This window comes from Pygoscelis adeliae, unplaced genomic scaffold, assembly GCF_000699105.1.
Source record: "Pygoscelis adeliae isolate BGI_AS28 unplaced genomic scaffold, ASM69910v1 Scaffold308, whole genome shotgun sequence".
NCBI lineage: Eukaryota > Metazoa > Chordata > Aves > Sphenisciformes > Spheniscidae > Pygoscelis > Pygoscelis adeliae.
The window spans coordinates 592,989-614,294 of NW_008825306.1; the positions used below are offsets into that span (position 1 = coordinate 592,989).

At 44.1% G+C, this 21,306-nt stretch overlaps 1 protein-coding gene across 1 annotated transcript in view; it reads right to left on the reverse strand.

Annotated features, from left to right (window-relative positions):
* Positions 1-554: 554 nt before the first annotated feature.
* PKDCC (protein kinase domain containing, cytoplasmic) overlaps positions 555-21,306 on the reverse strand; it is a 30,261-nt gene continuing 9,509 nt past the window's right edge. The window contains exons 3-7 of the mRNA XM_009330205.1: positions 19,807-20,078; positions 16,016-16,095; positions 15,050-15,157; positions 4,688-4,861; positions 555-1,810 (exon numbers count right to left, since the gene is read on the reverse strand). Of these exons, the coding sequence (XP_009328480.1) occupies positions 1,725-1,810; positions 4,688-4,861; positions 15,050-15,157; positions 16,016-16,095; positions 19,807-20,078 (720 nt within the window). The 3' untranslated portion in view covers positions 555-1,724. The remainder of the gene's footprint in view (positions 1,811-4,687; positions 4,862-15,049; positions 15,158-16,015; positions 16,096-19,806; positions 20,079-21,306) is intronic.

Below are 21,306 nucleotides of genomic sequence, written 5' to 3' on the forward strand. Positions count from 1 at the left end.
AGTTTGATAATTTGTGAGTTACAGCCGTTACAGCATGTCATTTCAGTCAATTGCCAGAAGTCGTTAGGGTATCGGTGACCTCAGAGAAACCGCGGTGAGACGAGACCCGCTGCCGTGTCACCATCTCTCCTGCGTAGTCACACAGGCTATGAGCACTTCTGCCCAGCTTCCCTGGCTCTCCTGCTCTCCTTCTCAGACCCTCCTTGGTAAAGCCCGGTAAGAAAAACCACCATTTAGCCCCATGAGTAATTCCTTCAGATTCTGCTCTCATCCTCATCCCTTCCAAATGTTAAAAGTCTGCTACTGATGTGACTCAAAACTACAGAGAAAGAAAGGCTGTTGAAGCCTTGTCTTCCAACGGTTGCTTGCTTTGCGACAGGCAACTGCGTAGACAAAGCCACCGCGTACCCCCAGAAACACACCCCTTACTGGGAGCCACTGGAACAACATCAGTTCCTTCCTGGAAAAAATATCCCAGACTGAAGTTTACATACAATACGTTATGTCTAAGCCTTCACTGGATGTAGGCATTTATTTGCAACACAAAAAAATCGAGTATGAAAGGAATTGTATTTATCTTTTATTTTTTTTTACAAAAATAAACAATTTGAGAAACAAAAGCACATTTTTTTTCCTGACTGTACAAACTACAAAACAGTATGACATTGGTCACTTTAGCATTTACTTTATTGCTTTCACTGAAAGCAAATTCTCTAGACACACCATGCCTGTAAAACGCATTTTATATAGAATTAAGGCTAGCATTCATTTGCCATTATTAAGGTCATTTACTTCATTCACTCTAAGAATTAGCAAGCGGTGTCTTAGAAAACCAAGGATTTGATGATAAAAAATACGAGCAACTGCAAGATAGTCATTAAACTAGTACCGTTCCACCAGCTGGATTGCTTTGCCAGTCTGTCAAAGATGTGGCTTCCTGAACAATTCAAACTCGATTCAACAAAAGTCTTAAGCACAGGCTTAATTGTAAGCATATGCTTAGGCCTATCCCTATTCAGCAAAGCACTCGGCACTCGGGTAAGTCCTTACCCTTTCAGTGGGACTATTCATATGCTTATGTGATTTGCTAGACCTGCAAAATGGCTCTTTTAAATTAAAAATGAAACTTTATGATAACATTGGAAGCAAAAATGAAAATTAGCTACAGTCCTGCAATTCTAAACATAACCAATTCCTTCCTTTTGACAAATACGCCAGCATTGCATATTTGATAGCTTTAACACAAATGCTGATTGTCTTCAGAAACGTTTGCTATTCAGCTTACAAACTGATATGCTTCAGTTACTCTGTTGTGATTGTACATGCCCAAATAAATATCAGCGCGGAGGATACAGACTTCCCATAGAAATGATCGACTTTCATCCCTGTGCACACATGCACAGGTCAGAAACATTATGCTAACCTTGGTTAGAAAAGCCAGAGCTGCCAGCTGATTTGTAACCAAAATTATACCCTAACAGTGTATCGTATCTTGTATTTTGCTTTGTTTTTAAAAAAATCACATTTTCAAAATGTTGTTTTATTGCACATTAATCCTGGTCATGCAGGTTATTTCTTTAAAGTTTTGTTTAGCACTCTATAGATTAGAATGAGTAATAGTGCAATTATCTCTCCGGCCACAGCCGCCTTACACCTAACAGCTGCCTATATTTATACACAAACAGCTCTTGCCACTCACGTGTCAGACTGAGCCACTTCAGCTGTCAGTCTGTCACCTTCACATATGTTATCTTGTCAGGATCAGGCATGATATGATTTGAGGCCATCTTGAAGAAGACAAGCTGCCGACCTGCACCGAATAGGAAAAGGCAGGGGTGGGGAAAAAAATTAATTAGAAGTGATGAGCAAAAGGTTGCAAACTTTAAAATATTGACATTTCATATTCTTCTTCAACCTACGCATTCTTCAGACAACCCGAGACTGAACTCTTTCTTAACTTCACCTGGTATAAAACCGAAATGCTTTCATCTAAAATGACACTGAATCTCCCCTGCTTTTGGTATGTTTACACTTGATCTAATAATGGTCAAGATACGGCTGCGCACAGCTAGCACGGTAAACGAAGAAACGGCCTGAAGATTTTAATACAAATGTCACATGATCTTTAAAAAACGTATTTAAAGACTCTACCACTGATAAAAACAGGCTTGGGTTCAGGGCATTCATTTGATTGTACAGGAGCAGAATCATCTTTGCGTGCTTGAATCTTTGCAAAACTGATCAGTGCAATGCATGTTAAACATGACTTTCTCCGAAATAGCTCTTGCTCATCACTCCATAGCTCTGGGTTTTAAACAAGCTGGAACAAGGTTTCTACCCCTCATACAAAAAGCACCAGCAAGTACTAACGGCCTGGGCTGTGTAAGGCACCAGCCACGTAGACATCCGAGGCCAGCGGGGACTGAATTTGGTGAGGTTTCACTCAGCGGTATTTGTGGGAGCCGCAGCACAGTTCTTTTATCTCCGCACGCTTACTGACCTGGCATCTTATTCACATCCCTGCCTCTCGATGAGTACCTGCCGTCCCACGGACCCGCACTGTCATTGCCTTTCCTTGGAGCAGAAGCCACAGAGAGATTTTCCACAGCGATTCAGCCTCTGCCTTCCCTCTCTCTGAACTTCAGAACATCAAATGCTATCTACTCCCAGCCTGCCTCTCTAGGGGGCTCCCATAACACTATTTTCTTGAAAAGTATCACACAGCAAACGGGATGCGTCGACTACTGAGCAAATTTCTGTGCTGTAGATTTCAGGGACTTGAGTGCTTATGCATCAGGAGCGACAAGGTAAAGGGAACGATAAGTAAGACTAGAAATATTGCTAATATGTCTCATTTGCTTTTAATATTATAACCTGAAACAGGAGCTGCTCTAAACTTCCTATGAACTTCCCTGTGCCATAATAATTACTTTTTTAGTATATTAATTAACTTCAATAGTCTGACTATAAATAGTCTGACACGATGACCTAGTAGTCACCAGTTAGCCACAAGCAAGCTTAATATAAATTAGTTTTTTCTAGGTTCCATGGAAGTCTCTGTTCAAACCTCTCAGAAGCACAAGAAATGCAGAAAGCCGTAGCAGCACACTGCCTAAACACTCTGAAATGTATGAACTGTCTGAAGTTTCTACTAGTTCGTGATGCTTTCAGAGCTGGGGACCTGCTAGGCATGTATATAAACCTGGCTTTGGTGTGTATATTTCTGCTGCTCAGCTAAGCACAACTAAAGCACCCAACTGCACACAGAGTAAATTGCGACTTTAAGGTTAAGACATGTTGTGATCGCAGAGGTACAGACAGAGAGCTGAGCCTCAGGCCCTAATTAACTTGCCGCACTAAAGTCTCTGACAGAGCAATGACTTCAGTCAGCTTTCCCAAGGTGTGGCTAGCATCAGCCACCCTTCCTCTTGAAGACAGGAGCAGGGGAGCCGATCTGGCCCTAGCAGAAAATGGCAATCGCAGGCAGGGAAGCAGCGTGTGGAGACAACATACAGAAGAAAAACTCACCCTGTCTTCGGGGGGGGGGGGGGTATCTCGGGGGAAGATTATGAAAACCTGGGGGGGGGGGGTTATCTCGGGGGAAGATTATGAAAGAACATGGATTTGGTCCACTGCACCTTATAAAAACAAACATGTCTTTTTTCTTTACCCTTCAAAGGGGTGCAGTTTGCCCAGGGGAACACTGCCACCTAAGCTGGCCAGGGCCGGCCACAGGGGCACGCAGCTCTCCTGGGCATGCAGGGAAGGGGCGAAGGGTTGGGAGCCGACTGTGGCATTCAGCTCTTTGAACCCCTCAGCCACTCCGGAGCCGCAGCTACTGGAGATTTTTAGCAGAGACTTGTAACATTTTTGTTTCTCAGAATGCTCTGAAGTTGCCTGAAATAGGCACAAGTCTGGTGCAGAAGCAGCAAGCCAGGGCCAATTCTCCACTTGATGTCAATCGGCACCGACTGTCTGCCTTCAGGGGAACCACATGAGGACTGCCAGGCCCACAGACCTTTTGGAAAATGTATTTCTCTTTTCAGCGAGTATATTCTGTAGACAAGAAAATGAGTTGTAGTAGCAAATGGGATTTTCCTCTGGAAGTTCTATGTCTACTTCTGTGTCTGCTTGGTTTTAAACCCTCCCTCCTCACTGTCCTTTAGCCAAAGCCCTACTGCTGGAAGCACAGTGCTCCCACCAGCGGCAGGGCATCTCTGACACCAGCTGGGAAGTCCCAGCTAGATCCATGGGAGAACCTGCTGGTTTTGTGTCAAACCGCAACAACCATATGGATTGGAAAGATTTCTTTAAATCCAGTATGTTGGACCATGTCCTGCACAATTAACTGCGGAAACAGGTCACAGGCTTTTGTTGTTGTTTCTGCTGCTGTGTTTTAAAATAAAATGTCAGACCCCACGGTTTGGAGACCTATGGTCCATGTGCTCTAGCCCTCTGGTGCCAGCTCCTTTGAGCCTGCCCGCAGGTTCCTGCTCCCCCGACAGCAGGCAAAGAGAAGCCCCACCAAAAATCAAACCGCCTCAGCTGGAGCTTCAGAAACTTCTAGCTGCTGCTGGCGGCTCCCACAGCCCAGCGCAGCACGCTCCCCAAACCGTATTAAAACACCTAAAGCAGCCAGAATATGTGACTCAGATGCTGTTTCTGCTCAGCAGCATCCGCAACCTACCTGTCCAAGTCGTCTGGTTAGTTAAGACGAAAGCTTTGCACTGGGAGTAGCTGTCACAGATTTCAATGGCTTCGCTGACATCAAACACGGAGAGGAGGCAGCCCTTATGATGGTAAGATGGCCAGCATCTGTAGTTCTCATCAGGAATAAAAGCTTCAGGCACCCGTCTGTATTCTGCAAATAACCACAGCAAAGCAATCGTTTTGAAAGCTCTAGCAAACTGCTTGTTTTTAACAGGCAAGGTTTATTATAACAGCTTAGGAGCAGGATATATGACAGAAAAGGTGACGGACTAGACTGTACCAGCCTAGCAGCCCCAGTTTACTCCCAAACGTGTTTATAGCTCTGCACCTTACTTTCCTTTTCCTTTCCTCCTTTCTTCTTCCCACCTTTTTTTCCAGAAAGCATCTGTAAATAAACAGTCTGTGTACAAAACCCTTTCCCCTTCCCCACTGCGTAGGAGAGGCTTTGGTTTTATTAGGAATTTTACAGGAAGAATGTCCCATTGAATAAACAGAATCCACTTGAATGAACTGACTCACTGTCCTACTTCTTAACAGTGAGCGGGATTGTCGGGGTGAGACCCGACCAGGCGTTCCCAGCCCTCCCTCTCCCTCAGAAGAGCATGCTATTTTCCTCCAGTCCCTTTAGAGAAGGAAGAAAAGACAGGCTTTTAATTAAGCAAACTTTTTTTGCTTGCTCAGATTAGCACAAAAGAGGAGCCGCTTGATGGGCCTCCGAAGAGAAGGGGGAAAAAAAAAGTAGCGGGAGCATGTCAGCGTGGTCCTCGCCCAGCGCCTCCGCGCTGCCCTGCCGATTACTCCTCTCCCTTGGCTGCCGTTCAGTCTCACTTGCCTTTATGAGCTGCCTCTTGTTCTCTGTTCACAGCTCCTCTCACTTTCCCAGCCGCTGACGGGGGTTTCTCTAATGAATGCATCAGCAAATTCAACTAATCATTTATAAACATTTCTATTTAGCGTCCAGACGCACAAATTGACGGTTCCACCCCGTCTCTGCCCCCTACCTCCTATTCAAAAAAATAAATAACATTCTATATTTCTTCTAATTGTATCTATTATGGAAACCAGAGCTGCCAGCCCTGACTCACAGCCTATTCTTAAGTCACTTTGGTTCAGACATTTTCTGCCTGACATTGCAGATTCAGCCTGCTAATATTTCAGGCAGCACATTGTACGAACACCACCGAGTCAGAGGCGAATGCATCTACTACTCTAAACTGCCAGTATTTCAACTGGGAAAAGTCGTACACATCCACAAGTGCTTGTTCACACCACACAGTCTGAAATAGTGGGAAACAAATGCAGTAAATGCACTCTTTTTTAAAGCCTGGATGATTAAAAGTATCCTAAGAAACATTCACAAACAAAAAGCAAAATCAGAGCTTATCATGTCCCACTTAATCAAAGGCAAAAAAGTTTTCAGTAATTCAGAAAATGCAGACTCATACAGATGAAGGAAAAAAAAATATGCAGTTTTACATTACAAATGGTCGTGTCTCCATCAAAAATACCTATGTATTTCTTCTGAAGAAAAGTCACAGCATAAATCAAACTGCTACTGGCTGGATAGGTAAAGTCCCCTTTTTTCGAATTTCTGTATCAACTGTACAGTGTAACAATAATTGAATGTAACTGAATAATATTCTCTTATCTCTGTATGGTAACTGCTGAGTATTGATTTGTACCTCACAGCCAAGGTCAGTAAAATGATATGTGCAAATGAAATGCAAAAAAAATCAATTCACCATTGTTGGCACCATATACTACTACCCGTATCAGTGTGCGTGCCACGTTGACTGGATATAAAATGTGACTATTCACAACTTTTCTTTGCATGGCTACAGAAGTGCCACCTAACACTGCACTGCGCCAAACCCCATGCCACAGAGGGTGTTCACAGAACACTTGCTAGGGCAGCAGCAGATGAAGCATCTGCCTGATTCTCCATGTCAGCAGGGAGCATGCCCCCGGCCCTTCCCGCAGGCGCTCTCGGAGCCTGCCGGGCTCCGCGTCGGGGCTGGGAGGGAGCTGCAGCATCCCTCGGCACGCTGTCAGGGCGCTAAGCAGCGCAGCCCCACGCCACGACATGTGGTTTTTCTCCACGCGAGGCAGCAGCCTGTCTGGAAGACCCTTATTTTGAATTATCGAACAATTTTTAAACTCTTCTGCGCACAGATATGCCTCTTAATATGCCCATAGCACTTTCTTTCTTCTCAACACTGTTCCCGGTACAGCTGTCAGGGGTTAGGCTCTCGGCTGACATAAACAGATTTCAAAAGAGCAGCACTGATTTACGTGACCTGAGGCTCTGTCAGAGGTAGGAGATAAAGTCCTCCCTTTCCATTGACTTCTTCCAGGTGACTGAGCCTGGTAAATCATTTGGGCAGCTTGGACACATTAATCGACAGAGTTGGGCCAGCAATAACTGCGATGGTGATGGCGAGGTCCTGGCTTGTGGGCGGCAGAGAACATGGAAACCTCCACACTGGTACTTAGGGTGGTCTTGCCGTGCGGCAGAGCCCCGTGGCTGTCCCCCCTAGGCCTTGCTGCTCCCCGCCAGTTCCTACATGAGGGAAGCCACCATCATCTGCAACGACCTCAGGGTGCCGCACTTGTGGGAACAGGCTAGCGTAACAGGTACCCAACAGCGCGACCCACATGCAGAGAGCATTCTCCTCGGCTGGGAGATCACCAAGCGCCAGATAGGTGAAAATGCAGCCACTGGAGTCTCAAGCGAAAGCACACAGGCACACAGGGTCTGCAAAGGCAGCCCCCGGCAGCTCCCCCCAACTGGCACAGACTGCTGAATGCCTGCAGTTTGGGGACCTGAGCCTCCTGCCTACGCTGCCTGCAGGGAGAGGAGTGGGATGCAGCAAGGGGGAAAGGCAGGAAGGCAGCCCCTCTCCCCGCTCGCGTGGTAGGCAGCAGGGATGGTTGCCCAGGAGCACCTTCCCCTGGGAGCATCCCCGTGGGAAGGCGGCCACGAGGAGCAGTGAGTGGGACATGCGATGGCCCCGCACCCTGGCTCACGCTCCCAAAGCAGCCAGGTGCTCCCGCTGCCCCGGGAAGCCAACACGGGATCTCCTCTTAAACTATTAGTCAGAAATTATCAGAAACCCTGCAACGCCAACCGAGCGCTGGTCTGAGGAAACCGCGCTTCCCTCCAAAACTCACTTTATCTCAAGCAAGGCAAGGTACCTGCCTTCCCCATTCGCACAGTGAAGGCACATATTCCTGGAATCTCTTGTTTACACAGTTACAAATTAGGGAGCTGACCCCTTAGCCCTCATTTGTAGGAGTTGTGAAGAAATGCACTCCTCTCACGTGAACTAGGAGGGGTCGGAAGAAGGGTGCTCCTGAAGGATGCCCCTCCGTTGAGATGTGCCCTGGCAATGCCAGGCACCTGCTGCTCCTCCTTGCACTCCATTAGCCCCAGCCAGCAGGAGAGCTGGGCTTCCCCTACACCTTTAAATGATCACCCTGGTCACTACGGTGCAGTTACTTGCTCAGTTAAGCAATACTCCACTGGTTTATGGACAGCTCCAGCTCAGGTTTTTGTCCTGCCAAGACCTGAAACTTGCTTAAATGGAGTCCGTGGAATTTGAAGGCTCACGGCAGTAAATCACATCATAAAAAGGTCAAAGTTCTGGTCGATTTCCAGACTAATGGTGTTTAAAACCAATAAATACTTGCCTAATACTATAAATGCAGCCATAAATTTACACTTTTGCGTACATACACGTAGCTTGACACAGAGTACATAAAGTCCATCAAGGTAATAGCAAGGAATAGATCAGATATGCAAGATGCTCCTGCCGGTATCACAACGGAAAAGGAATCCTTTTCTCCATCTACTGATTTTGTGAGGATTGAAGCAAATAAATGTACGCAGTAAGCCTGATCTTGATGTCACTTATGACAGATTTACTCCAGCTTAACATATGGGAGCTAATTTGCTGCTCACTGTTATACAAATAAATCCTCCTAGGAAACATCCTTCCTGCCCCGTTAACATTTTGAAACTTCAAAATATCTTGCTATGCTGAATCTGGGCAATCCTCAAAAATTTTGTTTTGCAATATTTTTAATAGCTTTAAAATATTTTTACAAGTTTGCTCTTGTCAATCAAAATATGCTGTTTCAATAGGCCAAAATCTTCTTAGAAGTTTCTCACAGTGCTAGGCAGCCCCCACAGCAGCCACAGCAATTTTCCAAACGAGCATCTTCTCGTGTCAGGTAAGAGAGGCATCTTTAAAAGCAACCTGCAGTATCACTGACCAGGGCAAGAGCTACAAAAGAAGGTCAATGCTTTAAAATCTTGTTCTAAATTTTTTCCATCAAAAATCACCTGCGTTGTCCCAAAGCCGACTACAATCTATAAACATACTCATTTTCACTGTACTGGACTGAATCACATAAATAACTCCACAAGTATATAATAAACTATGTGAAACCGCCTGTGGTTTCCCCCTTTTAGCTTGTTTGAATCACCCTAAATCTGACTTTAATCAGTCCTAATGACCGTTTATTTCAGCCACAGCAGCCAGATTGCATTTTTACTACCAACTACAGCTACTCATTGGAAATTTGCCCAGTCCTCTTTTCTAGTTATCACCTGCCAATACACCATGGGTCAATGACACAAACGCAGTAATGTTCATCCTTGAGAGAGAAATCGTGTTGCTCCTTTTCCTCCCTCCTCTTTTCCTCCACTCTCGAGAGGGTCACTGGCAGTCAACTCTGGATTTGCTTTTAATTGCTTTGCTTACAAGTAAGCAGAAAGAGCCTGATCTTGCCAATCTCAGCAAAAATTGAGCAGTGTTTTGCTCTACAAACAGTCCCCACCGATTCCCAGGGAGCTTATGGAGAACAGAATCGGATCCTAAATAGACAAGAATACAGTTACGTTTTTAGTACGCTTCATTCTATGCTGAAATTTTCCTCATGCTTCAATATCTCACATTTAAACATGCTTCTGACAATGAGCCTTGCAAAGCCGTATGCGCAGTTGCGCTACGGAAAGCTGTTTTTTGGTATGTTTGAGAAAATGACATGCTAGGCGTATCCCGCGTGTCTCTGCTTTCAATCATTTCTGACGAATGCCAACTGTTTGGAAGGACAAACAGGCCTGGCAGGACATGGGTTTGCCGTCAGACCAGGAGATAGCCCTGCTTCTCTGGTGAGTATTTCTGTCCTTTGGCTGCCTCCCACGTGCAGGCTGGAAGCGAAGTAAGGCTTGCCTCTTTTTATTGCTTCTATTGTGCTTACAGTAGAGCCATATTTAAATCAGTATGCAGGCTGTCACCGAAACACAAATAAATAAGGAGAAGAACGACATGTTCCCTTACATTTTATTCCCGTTAACATGACACAGCTGGAGTGTTTTTCCTGCCTCGTGCCCCACGTCCCAGGGCCGCTCACCGGGCTGCGGAGCTGCTCCGCACCCACGGCCGCCTCTGCAGTGCACACCGATTTACTGAAGGCAACTAGCCCAAACTAGTGCCACAGATGCTTGTAAACTGCATCTGGCCCACTTGCTCATAAAAACAATGACGCTGATGATGGATGAGCCAAAAGGTGCCTAGGGTCACGTGTGCGGGGTATTTAAGCTTAAAGACAGATGCCTACAGGATTTGTAAAAGACACTCAGTGACTTCTTTAGTGTTCTTGAAAGGAGCTGAGGACCTAACCCATCAGCAGAAAGCATTTTGCTCTACGCTGCCAAGTTGGACCTGGAGAAGTTTAGCGACAGCAGAACACGTTGCTCAGTGAACAGGGCATATGGTTTGCACGACGGTGGAGATACGTGTGAGCAACAACCAACCGGTCACTATACAGCCATACAGCCCCACGGTATTTCCAGTGCCGTATGGGTGCAAAGGAACCTGCTCCTGTATTCCTCCGTGTGCCAGGATTGCCCGGCTGCTGCTGCAAAAGCCCCCTGTGCAAGGCAGGGCGTAGAGGGAGACTTTCTGCCCGTGCTTGCAGCCCTGTGCACCTTTCCCCCTCAGCCGGCCACAAAGCAGCCTTGACGTTCCCGGGAAAGAAACACCGAACGCCCAAGTGCCAGATAAAGCAGGAATCTGGGCTGCAAGGACTGGGCTGCAGTATGTTCCTGGCTGAGCCTTCAAGCACCTTCAGCAGCATACTTTTAGCCTTCGCACTGTGGCCTGCCGTAGGATATACAAACTGCCTCAAACAATATTCCAGCAACCTTGCAAAATTTCTCTCTCGCACATACACATGTGCACAAACACTGCCCCCCTCCTCGATTTCAATAATTCTTGGGTGGATTTACAATTTCCTAAGCAGGTTGCTATAGTGACCCTGCAGAATATTTTTTCAAAACACTGTTGTACTGTAAATGTTTACATACAGCATAATCCTGCCAAATTGTCTTAAGACAAAGAAAAACATGAAGTGTCTTTGCTTTATGTCCAGCCTTCCAGCTTTTTAGGCATTGAGAATGTGCTTTCAACTAACAGCAGCAGCTAATTATGCCTTTCTTTGGGCTTGCACACCCTCAGGCCTAATAATGGGTCATCTATTAGCTTTAATGAATAACAAAGCTATCGGATTTACTAATGTTAGCTGATTTCACGCATTTCTGAGTAAATTCTGAGTTAACAGAAGGGCTGGGGCTTAGCTCAAGGGCCAGACACCCCGTTGGTACAAATCAGTGTCACTTGATTGAAGTAATAAAAATGTTGATACAGGGGCAGGACTTCACTGATGAACGTCTGCAGATTTTTTTAGTCTTCTTAATCTGGGCAATTAATGGAACGATTTAATCATTTTTAGATAACGTATGTCAGAAAAAATACATGATTCCTGTTTTAATCCACATTCTCCTGGATTCCAGCAAGAGAGACCAACGGTCAATGGAATATAAAAGTATTTGCTCATGGTGTTGTTTTAAACACTGTAATGCTCCTATATCAACATTAACAGTAGTGTGATTTATGATTACAGAACACATACATAGCTATCGAATGTCTCCCGCGCCTCTACTCTGTTTCTAAGATACTAAAGCAAAGTCCAGAGCAGAATATAATTTACAGCACTATAAAATCTTTTACAACTGAAGCACAGTGAAAGCTTAATATCCAAGACCTTCTGTAATATGACTATGTCATCTTGTTAAACTTTATTTATGGGAACACTAGGGTTGACAAGAACTTTATGTCACTTCCCTACTGATTATCAATATCACCTTTCTCACTTCATGGTGTTCATAGGAAGAGGTCTTCCTTTCAAAAACATAGGTTCAGATAGATAACAGACTGTTTACTCAAAGTTTATGTTTTAGTTATGGCCTTAGATCACTTGCCCAAGATCGTGACCTCTTCTTTCCTAATACGAATTTACAATGCTCTATCCAAGACAACGGATAATTCAAAGCATTTAGAACCAAGACAAATTCTGAAGCACCGTTACCTGAACCTTCTATGGTTTCTTTTCCCAAAAAACCAAACCAAAATAAAATCTAGCAGTTCTTGTATCTGAATTCTCCTCCAGTTCTGCTTTTATGATTTCTATCATAAAAGATATCTATCTCCATCATCTATCAGCAGTCCTGGTTAACGGGGGAGGTCCCGGACGACTGGAGGCTGGCCAAATGAAAATCTAGCAGTTCTTGTATCTGAATTCTCCTCCAGTTCTGCTTTTATGATTTCAAAATAGATCATACACCAGAAAGGCCTTATTTTGTCACAACCCTTTAGATGCCAGAGGAGACTGGCATCGTTAATTCTTGTCTATTTCTACTGCTTGAGAGAGTGAAAATCTTGGGAGCCAGTCACCTTGTGAGACTTCCATCATCTGGAGCAAAATCGGTGTGAACTTGTGCCTACCTGATCTTGGCACAAAGGCGTACGAATGCAAAGCTCTGACTCCCATCTGGCCCGAGAACAAAACCATCACCTCTGGTTTTATCTTAACCTAGCACTGGCTTGGAAAACACTCTCCTTGAACTTTCATTACGCTGTAGAGCAAGGCAGAAAAGTTTTTTAAAAAATCCAACAATCTTAAAAGTATTTTTTCTTTGCTTTCAGATTAACACAGTTACTAGACCTCAAATAGGGCCAAAGCAAGACCTCAGCTGACAGCTTAGGAAAGTATCACAGTTGTCCCTTTTCCCACCCACCTCTACCTCCACCACCCACCAGGAGTTACACAAATTATTCGACCTGCTCGGCATTTCAGCCCTGGTTTCACTGGTCAGGACACCAGCTCAGCTGGGAACGTCCTGCCAGCGGGAAGAGGTTGATCACTTGGACACCGGTCCTTTCCAACACCACTGTCACCCTCTCCTGCAACTTCACTGTACCACAGGAGAATTTCTCATTTCATAATCTCTGGATAATTTCTAATTAATAATTTCTAATTCCATAATCTTCGGACTGAGAATATTAAAAATTAATTCTAGCATGGTATTACCAATCAAATACTGGTTGAGGAAGGAATGTGTTCAGAATAAAAGTGATACGAATGAGTAGGTAGGCATATTTTCACCCTCACGATATAACTTCTTCATACTTTTCTGGCAAGGAAAGAGAGGCTTAAAATAGAAATAAATTACAACCCCTTTTCTGTTTGGTTAAAGTAGCCTTAGAACAAACAAGAAACAGGCCTGCACATCTTAAAGGCATGGCAGCTAAGTCTGAAAACACATCTCATCTACATGTAAATTCCACTAAGATATCCGATTCCTCGGGCTTGCCATTGGTTGAGAACATTTTCCTATCAAGGAATTCAATACTACACTCACGGTCTTTCATGTAGACTGGCCAAGTATGTTACACAAAGCATCTATGGATTTTTAACATCTTTGCTCACGCTGTAGAGTGCCTAAGTCCATGAGCAGTGTCCTACAAATAAAAAGGGCTCCTTGCACAGAAGGGCTTTACTAACCGTGAACACAGGTGGCAGATTCTGCATTATATATTATCCAGGACTCCTCAGAATTAACTAACACAAAAATGTGTGACTATTACAGTACCCAAATATACATGGAGATCTGCTCCATATTAGTAGAAATCTGCACTGTTACATTTACTACCGCTGTCCTAAGCTTCAGTCCCCGAGATACTTTATAAACACAACAGCCCTCTAAAATTCAAAATTTCATCTTGTCCTGATATGGCAGTTAAATCTGGAACCAACCAGCACCACAGAAAAACTTCAGCCCTCCTGGCACTTCTTCAACAAAGGACGTGTTTGTACTATTGATTGTACTGCTGAAAATAATTTTGCTGTGTTGACAGGCCTCACTCAGCACAGATTGTGATGAAAAGCTGAAAATTAGAAAGTTAAATGAACACCTGCAACAATTTTCCTGCCAATTTTACAACAAAATAAATATTGAATTATTCTGATAAGTGGGTCAAATTCATCCTTGGTGTCATGGCCCTTTGAGGTTAACAGCACTACGACAGGGATGGATTTGGCTCCTGTGTCTCTTTCACAGAGCAAATGCTTCACGGAACTATTCAAATCCCCCGTGCCAACATTCATCTTCATTTAGAACCCATCTTTCCCTCTTTACTGAGCTTTTGCAGCAAAGCCATAATTTTCCTATCAACTTGCAGTCAATTATGTTGACAATTTGACACGAATATTGTATGTACACAAAAATAATTAGCAAAACAGCTTTTCCAGTTGTTAGACTTAACAGTCATTTCCATCATACATCATCTTCTTTGATGTGTATAATTCCACAAGCTATCCTTCTGGGAGGAATATGCATCCCTCTGCATCATAGCAGCTTGAATAGCATTTTACATACCTGTGGTGCTGCAGAGGTTTTATGAAAAAGATACTATTATGCAGCTTTGTTTTCATCCTGTCCTTTTTTCTTCTTTTTCATTCTCTTGCTAGCAGAAGCTGAGGGACACATTATTTTTGTGAAGCAAAAATTTTGTTCTCCCAATCTACAAGTGCTTACGTAGCAAGAAATTCCTGTAAGTCCCAGGAAATCCACAGAGGGTTACGGCATCTTGATTAGATTCCCCCTAACTCGTGTTTGGGGAGGCTCTCACAGTCCAACAGCAGAGAAGTGTGCGGATGTGATGAAAAACATTTTCTGCAGATCTGCTATGGAAAGCAACGCTCCGTTGGATTTCTTTATCCCCATTACAGCCTGCTCACACCTATGGATGTGCAGCTACCTCATTTAGTGAGAAGGGTTTCAAATGGTGCCCAGGAAGCAAAAGGCAGACAACAGATTATCACATGCATGACTTCAAGGGCCACCGAGCCCCATTTTCTGCACATTCGCCCTTTCAAACCTCAAAATAAAGACAAAGTCTCTGATTTTAAGTTTCAAGAAAGACTACTTTACCAGCTTTCGGCATCCGGGTTGTGTTCTGCAGGTACTCTCCACTCTTATACAGATTCAAAACTCTCTCTAGCTGAGCAGCCGTCTCATCTATTCCCCAGTGAAGTTCTCCTTTAAAAGCACAGAAAGAGAATGAGTTAGATGAGGAGCAACCTGCACAGGACGAAAACGAGGTTGCATTAGAATAAAGCCCTAAGCATCAGAGCCCAGCGGTGCCCTGCTCTACGACGGCGTTATGATGTGGACATGAAGTCCATGAGTTACTACAAATTGGGTTTCACACCTGACATGAGCCAGGCACGTCAAAGGCTGGCTCATCCGGCTGGGAACCCCAGGCCTGCGGGCAGAAAACACTGCGGTGAGCTCCCCACGAGGGACGAACTGTAGCCAATACAGGGAACTCAAGAGGCTTTGCTTGTTAATTAGCTATAGCCCAGCACCATTAAAGTCCCCGTTGAATACACACAGTATAAGGTATAAAACCCCTAGAAGAATGCACTGAAAACCCTCAAATCAGATTTACAGGCACATGCAACTACTCTTGTCCCAACAGCACTGTCTTGGTAATTAGTAAAGATCTATGGTAATGTCACTCGCCTCTGGCTTCTGAGGTATAGAAGCACCACCGGGACCACTGGCAATGGGGAAGTACCCTGGTGTTACCATTAAACCTCCCCTTGAAATAGACAGGGACTTCTCCAGATCCCACAAGGGATTGCATTCTGATGCAGTTCACCCCAGTGCTGAGATGTCAACAGGAAGTATATACCTCTGTGAAGCCTAGATAATATCTCAAAATGGGATTTCTCTGATATAGGGGGCCTTCTCTGTATGGGGGGAATTTTACCTTGGATAGAAAAACAATCTGGTTCTATTGCAGTGAACATAAAGCAGCATCCCCCACACCCCAAGCGTGATAGTCACACTAAAAAAGGAAATCCTTGGCTTTACCATGTTTATTGCAATTACCTGTTGCATTGACTATCTTATCCAGTAACGGTCTCAGTGAGGATGGCGCACTGTGTGGCAGAAGATATGTAAAAAAAAACCTGCAATGGAAAAGTAACCCATATCGAAAAATTAAAAAAAAAAGAGTTTACAAATGTCTGGTAACTACTGAACAACATAAGGAATAAAATTCCTATTGCTTATAAGCCACTGACCTATTCAGGAAATATAATCGTATTCTATAATCAAATAAATATATAGCTGAGACTATTCACATAGCTGTCTGGCATACCTAGACCATGCTGTTATATACAAGGCGGCCTTGTAACTATGTGTAAATGTTCCATTAATACAGAAATTTGCTACAAAGCCCCACGGATTGTAACTCTTTGCAAAGCTGTCTGTACGTTAATGAACTAAAAGGACACCATCAACCCCGGAAGTCTTGGGGTTTTTTTCAAACCTTGAAAGCGCATAAATCAAATTTCTGCTCATTTCAAATAATTGACTATTATTTTCTTTTCTACAGTTTTCTTAGACTTTCAAATGAATTGCCAGGAGAAAGCCGCCTTCTATTGTTTTAATGCCACTGCAATTCAGAATGTCTTCTCTGTTCTCATCATTTATCTAAATTCAAGATGCATTTACGTAGATATTCATCGATGGATGTATATTCTCCATTTCAACATTTTTAATTACAAAAGAAGAAACAATATGCCTTCACCATCACCTGAAGTACACTTAATTTTCACATTGTTCCTTTAAATTTCTATTACTCTGCCAATATTACTACCCACTGCAAACGGGGTAGTAAAAAAAACAAAACAAAAAAAGTTCAGGATCTGACAATATAAACAGAACTATCAGACATAAATATTAGGTAATGAGCAGAACAGGAACACAATCGGGAAATTGCCCTGCTTTACATCTAACCTGCAAAGCAAAGTAAACACTTTTTCATATACAGAGACCACATTGTCAGACAGAAACCTCCAGGGACTCATGCTCAGGAGGGAGACTAGCCGACGTCTTACATAAGCACAAATTAAAAAATTAGGCTACTGATAGCAAAAATTGATCATAGACACAGGTATTATTGAGCTGACATATTCCACTTACACAATGAATGTTTCCTTGAGATTTTAAATCCCTTTTTCATCCCTTACAAAAATAATATTTATGATTTTCCCAAGTGGGATTATCCCCAGGTAGGTTTTCTTAGCGATAAGTATGAAACAGCCAATATAAATACATACAGAAATCTAAAGAGCAGCATAACATTTGTAATTAATAATTAGTCTGGTAAATTTTACCTCACTTTTTTTGCTTAGAGATTATCCATAAAGCAGAGTCCGACTGATTGTGAATAGTTCTTTGCAAAAATTCAGTAGCTGTCATTTACTTTGCTAAATGCTGGATGGATGCGAGTCACGGAGGTTATTGTTTTTCCATGGCTATAGAAATATATGACTTGTTCTAATGCAAACGCCCACATGTGAAACTCTGACATGTAGAGACACTGGCGCCTGCACAACTTAATTGCAGGAACATTTGTTATTCATTGATTGCAGGGCCAGTGGCATCCCTTGTGATCTGCATAACACAGATTGTCAGATCCTTTTACATTTGTTCTACAGCCTTTCTTCCTTTCTTTCTTTCTTTCTTCTTTCTGAGAACTATCTGATCTTAATTTAAGAATTGTCAATGATGGAGAATTTGTCTCAGCTATTGGTTAATAGTTCAAAATATTAATTATCCTTACTTTTAAAACTGTCCAGTGCTTTGAAAATTGTTCTTCCAAACATTTGGAGGAAAACCCATAAAGACACATTTGTGACAGAAGGTAACCATCTGAAAGTCAAGACGGGCCAGTTCTTGCACAGCAGAGTTTTTTCCAAAATGTTTTCTCTCCTTTAATTATTTACCTCATAAAGAAACCAGCTAGATAGGCTGATTACGCTTTCAAGGCTAGGGCCTGCTGTATTTTAAAATTACAAGGGGTTTATGAAGTGTTTGACATATTGCTGCTTTTGACTTCCACCTTACACCAGCAACCCTTCCCTGAGGGCAATCTCTAACCCTACAGCAACAGAGTGCACCCATGAAAATATGAAGTTTAGTAGCCTATACCTAATGAACGGACGATTTAGCCTTCCAAGACAAGTGCGCAGAGTTTGTTACTAATGCCCTAGCATGGGTGGTCACAGCCTACTATAGCATGAATCTGCTGTTGAACAAAAACCCACTGTCCCTATTGAATTAAGCAAAAGCAGGGGCTGAGAACACTGGGGCACTGTGCGTGCGTTACACACTGGTGTGCGGTTCAAAGGCAATATTAAGAACTGTAATAGAAAAAGACTGCTTCCTTCAGCGAGACCGGCAACCTGCCGCAAGCCCACCACACCGCAGACATATCTCCACTTACGACCGAGATGGATGGGTTTCCCATTAAAGGTTTCTTAGCCAGACCAGTAAAACGGTCTTAATCAAAAGCTAGCAAGCTAAGCAGGATCTTTAAGCCAAGCAAATGGAAACGGAAAATTTTGCAGGACACGTTAAAAACTGTGCTGCACAACTGCAGATGGCTGTCATGTGGTGCAGCCCATTTCAGTGTGGTCAGCTAATGCAACACACATGCTGGTGAGCACCCTGGGACCAAAGCAGAAGACGCTCTTTGGAGCAGCCTCTCTTCGCTGTGGTCTGGCAGGCAGTGAATGGCATGATACTTGAAAGGGAAGTCTAAGAAATGAGCACACCATTATAGCATTGCTTTGAGATCTTCCATCCTCCTATCTGGATCAGACAAGGCGGCCGCCTGCCCCAGCAGCGCCTGGCAGCCGGAGCGGCGGCGGCAGGAGGAGCGCGGCACTGAACATCGGCTCTCGGCTCCCCGGAAAGCAGTGACACGGCTCCCTCAGCATCCCGGCCCAGCCCTCCGAGGGGGGCGATGGCCGACGGGGGAGAGCCGAGACCACAAACACAAAGCCATCACCCAGGAGGACTCCGCTGTAAATTTGGAGAAACCCTTAAAATTAAATTCGGAAGACGAACGCATCGGCTGAACGCTTTCTTCAGCGTGGCCGACTGGTCCAGCGTGACCCATCACCTACGTGTTCCCCATCACGGGCACGGCGCTGCTGCAGAGCGGGAGCAGCACCGGGAGCCAGTCCCCCAGCACCTGCCCACGCAGAGACGGGGGCTGTGGGCAGAGCGGAGGGGGGCAAAGGGGAGCAGCCCTTGCTCTAAAAGGTTTGGGATTACGCCCCAGATCGTCAGCAACTGAGGGTGCTCTTCGTGGCCCCGTGGCTGCACCGGGGACTGTTATAACCCTACCGAGGCAGGCTCCGGTGAGGCAGGGAGCATCAAGCCAGAGCACAGGGCGAGAGCTGAGCTCTAACTCTGCCTCTGAAGCCAGCCCTTTCCTCAGCCGGTGGTGGAAAACGCGTGATGACCCTTCTTAACTCACACTGAAGAAGAGCTGCAAGAATTGTCTCGCCACAGAGCTAAAGGGCCCCCACCTCCACAAGCACCTCTGTTTCACTCCTATGAAAATTTCTACTCGTGTGAAGAATTCAGTGGGATTCAACCAACGCAAAATTAGACTGAGTGGTGAATCACACACAAAGTATGCAAAACATTTCCAAAGTTATAAATGCTACGTATTTTCACAAACGAAACAATTATTCATGGCTTCACTTACTCTTGGGTAATGGTTCTGAGACAATACATACTTGTTGATGTGAATAACTACAGAGGATGCTGGAGACTTTTGGCCCACTCTTAATTCTCTTTTACCTTATCCGACCATGTACCTGTAGGCGTTGTAGAGATTCCTCTTTTCGTTCATACTCTGACACCGTCCCTCAACCGAACAGGGCAGGGTGAAGTTCCTTGCAGGGAATTCCATAAAGCAGTCGCTGTTGCTGGTGCAAGAGCTCTCCTCGATGCTGGCATCATCCAGATCCGTCACCTTCAGTTCCCCATCCACAATCACAAACTGCCGAGGGCGAAAATCCAGTAATGTCACGGAACCAAGAGGAGAATGAGCCAAATAATGCAGAAGCCGAACTAAGCTGAGACATATCTGAAATGCAGAAACGCGGGTACCTTGCGTTATTTTCTCAGTACAAAGTATATAAATGAAACCACTTTAGCTGAAGATATATTCATAAATATATGACTTAATATAAGCATTATAACTTATCCTCAAAACTGAATGCTGCAGCTAAGGTATTTTTCAAAGGATTAACATAGTTGATTGTAAAACCCTTAGAGACTTGAAACAAAAATAAGCTTCTTTACCAGTGCTTTCCCACACTATTCTTGACGCAGAGCTCATTGTTGCTATTCTTACTTTTAATAGAAATAAAAGCATTAACTTTTAATAACACATTACGCACAGGCCTTGACCATGCAGCCTGATTCTGCTCTTTTACAAACTCCAGGTCTGGCAGTTCTGGCCAGCCCACCCTGCGCCCACGCCTGGAGCTCCAACTACAGATGGTCTCTGTATTGCCTCCATAGTGATCCCGCCTTTTGGCTGCTTTTGTAATTTTTTTCCACTGATTCTTTATGTTTGCCTTTTTACAGGGGAGAAGGAAGCAAATTCCCAGAAAGAGGAGCTCCACAGCTTCTCTGTAACTCTTCACTGTGCCTCAGGGTAAGCATATATATCCATCTGCCTTGGTGGGTCTACCTTGGTGGACCCTCATGTGCCACTTTGAGGCTGGGGTGGGAGCTCTGTGCTGATGCTGCACTTTTTAATTGCACGTTAGAAACCTGAGTAACTATTACTAGACAGCAAACTTGATGAACGTTGAAGTCAGCCCCCTTACCAAAGTACTGTTTTCAATTCATGCATTCCTTTAGAGCGCACTATATAATATACGAATGCAAACGTAGCATTAATATGAACACAGTTAAATACTGGAATTTTTATTCTATGTATTAAATTAATAACAGGTCTTATCCAGTCTAGCAAGCTTTTTATTGTTTATATATAATCTTTGTTTTCTTTTAAAAAAGAAAACAAATGCACCATTAAGGCCACGTGCATTTAAGTAGTCAAATCCAAATCCAATCTTGGGGCATAAACGGTATACTCGGGGGAGCACCTTAATGCGTCCTTCATAAGAAAGCTGAGCATGTCTGAAGTTATCCCTCACAGACCCTTCACCTGTGGGACATGAGGACTATCTCACACTTCTATAAGCATTCTCCTGCTTGACCAGACTAGAACATTTTTATCCTACTTACAGGATACCACAGTTCACATGGAGATGCCTGTAGGTGTAGATGAACACAGGCCTGGT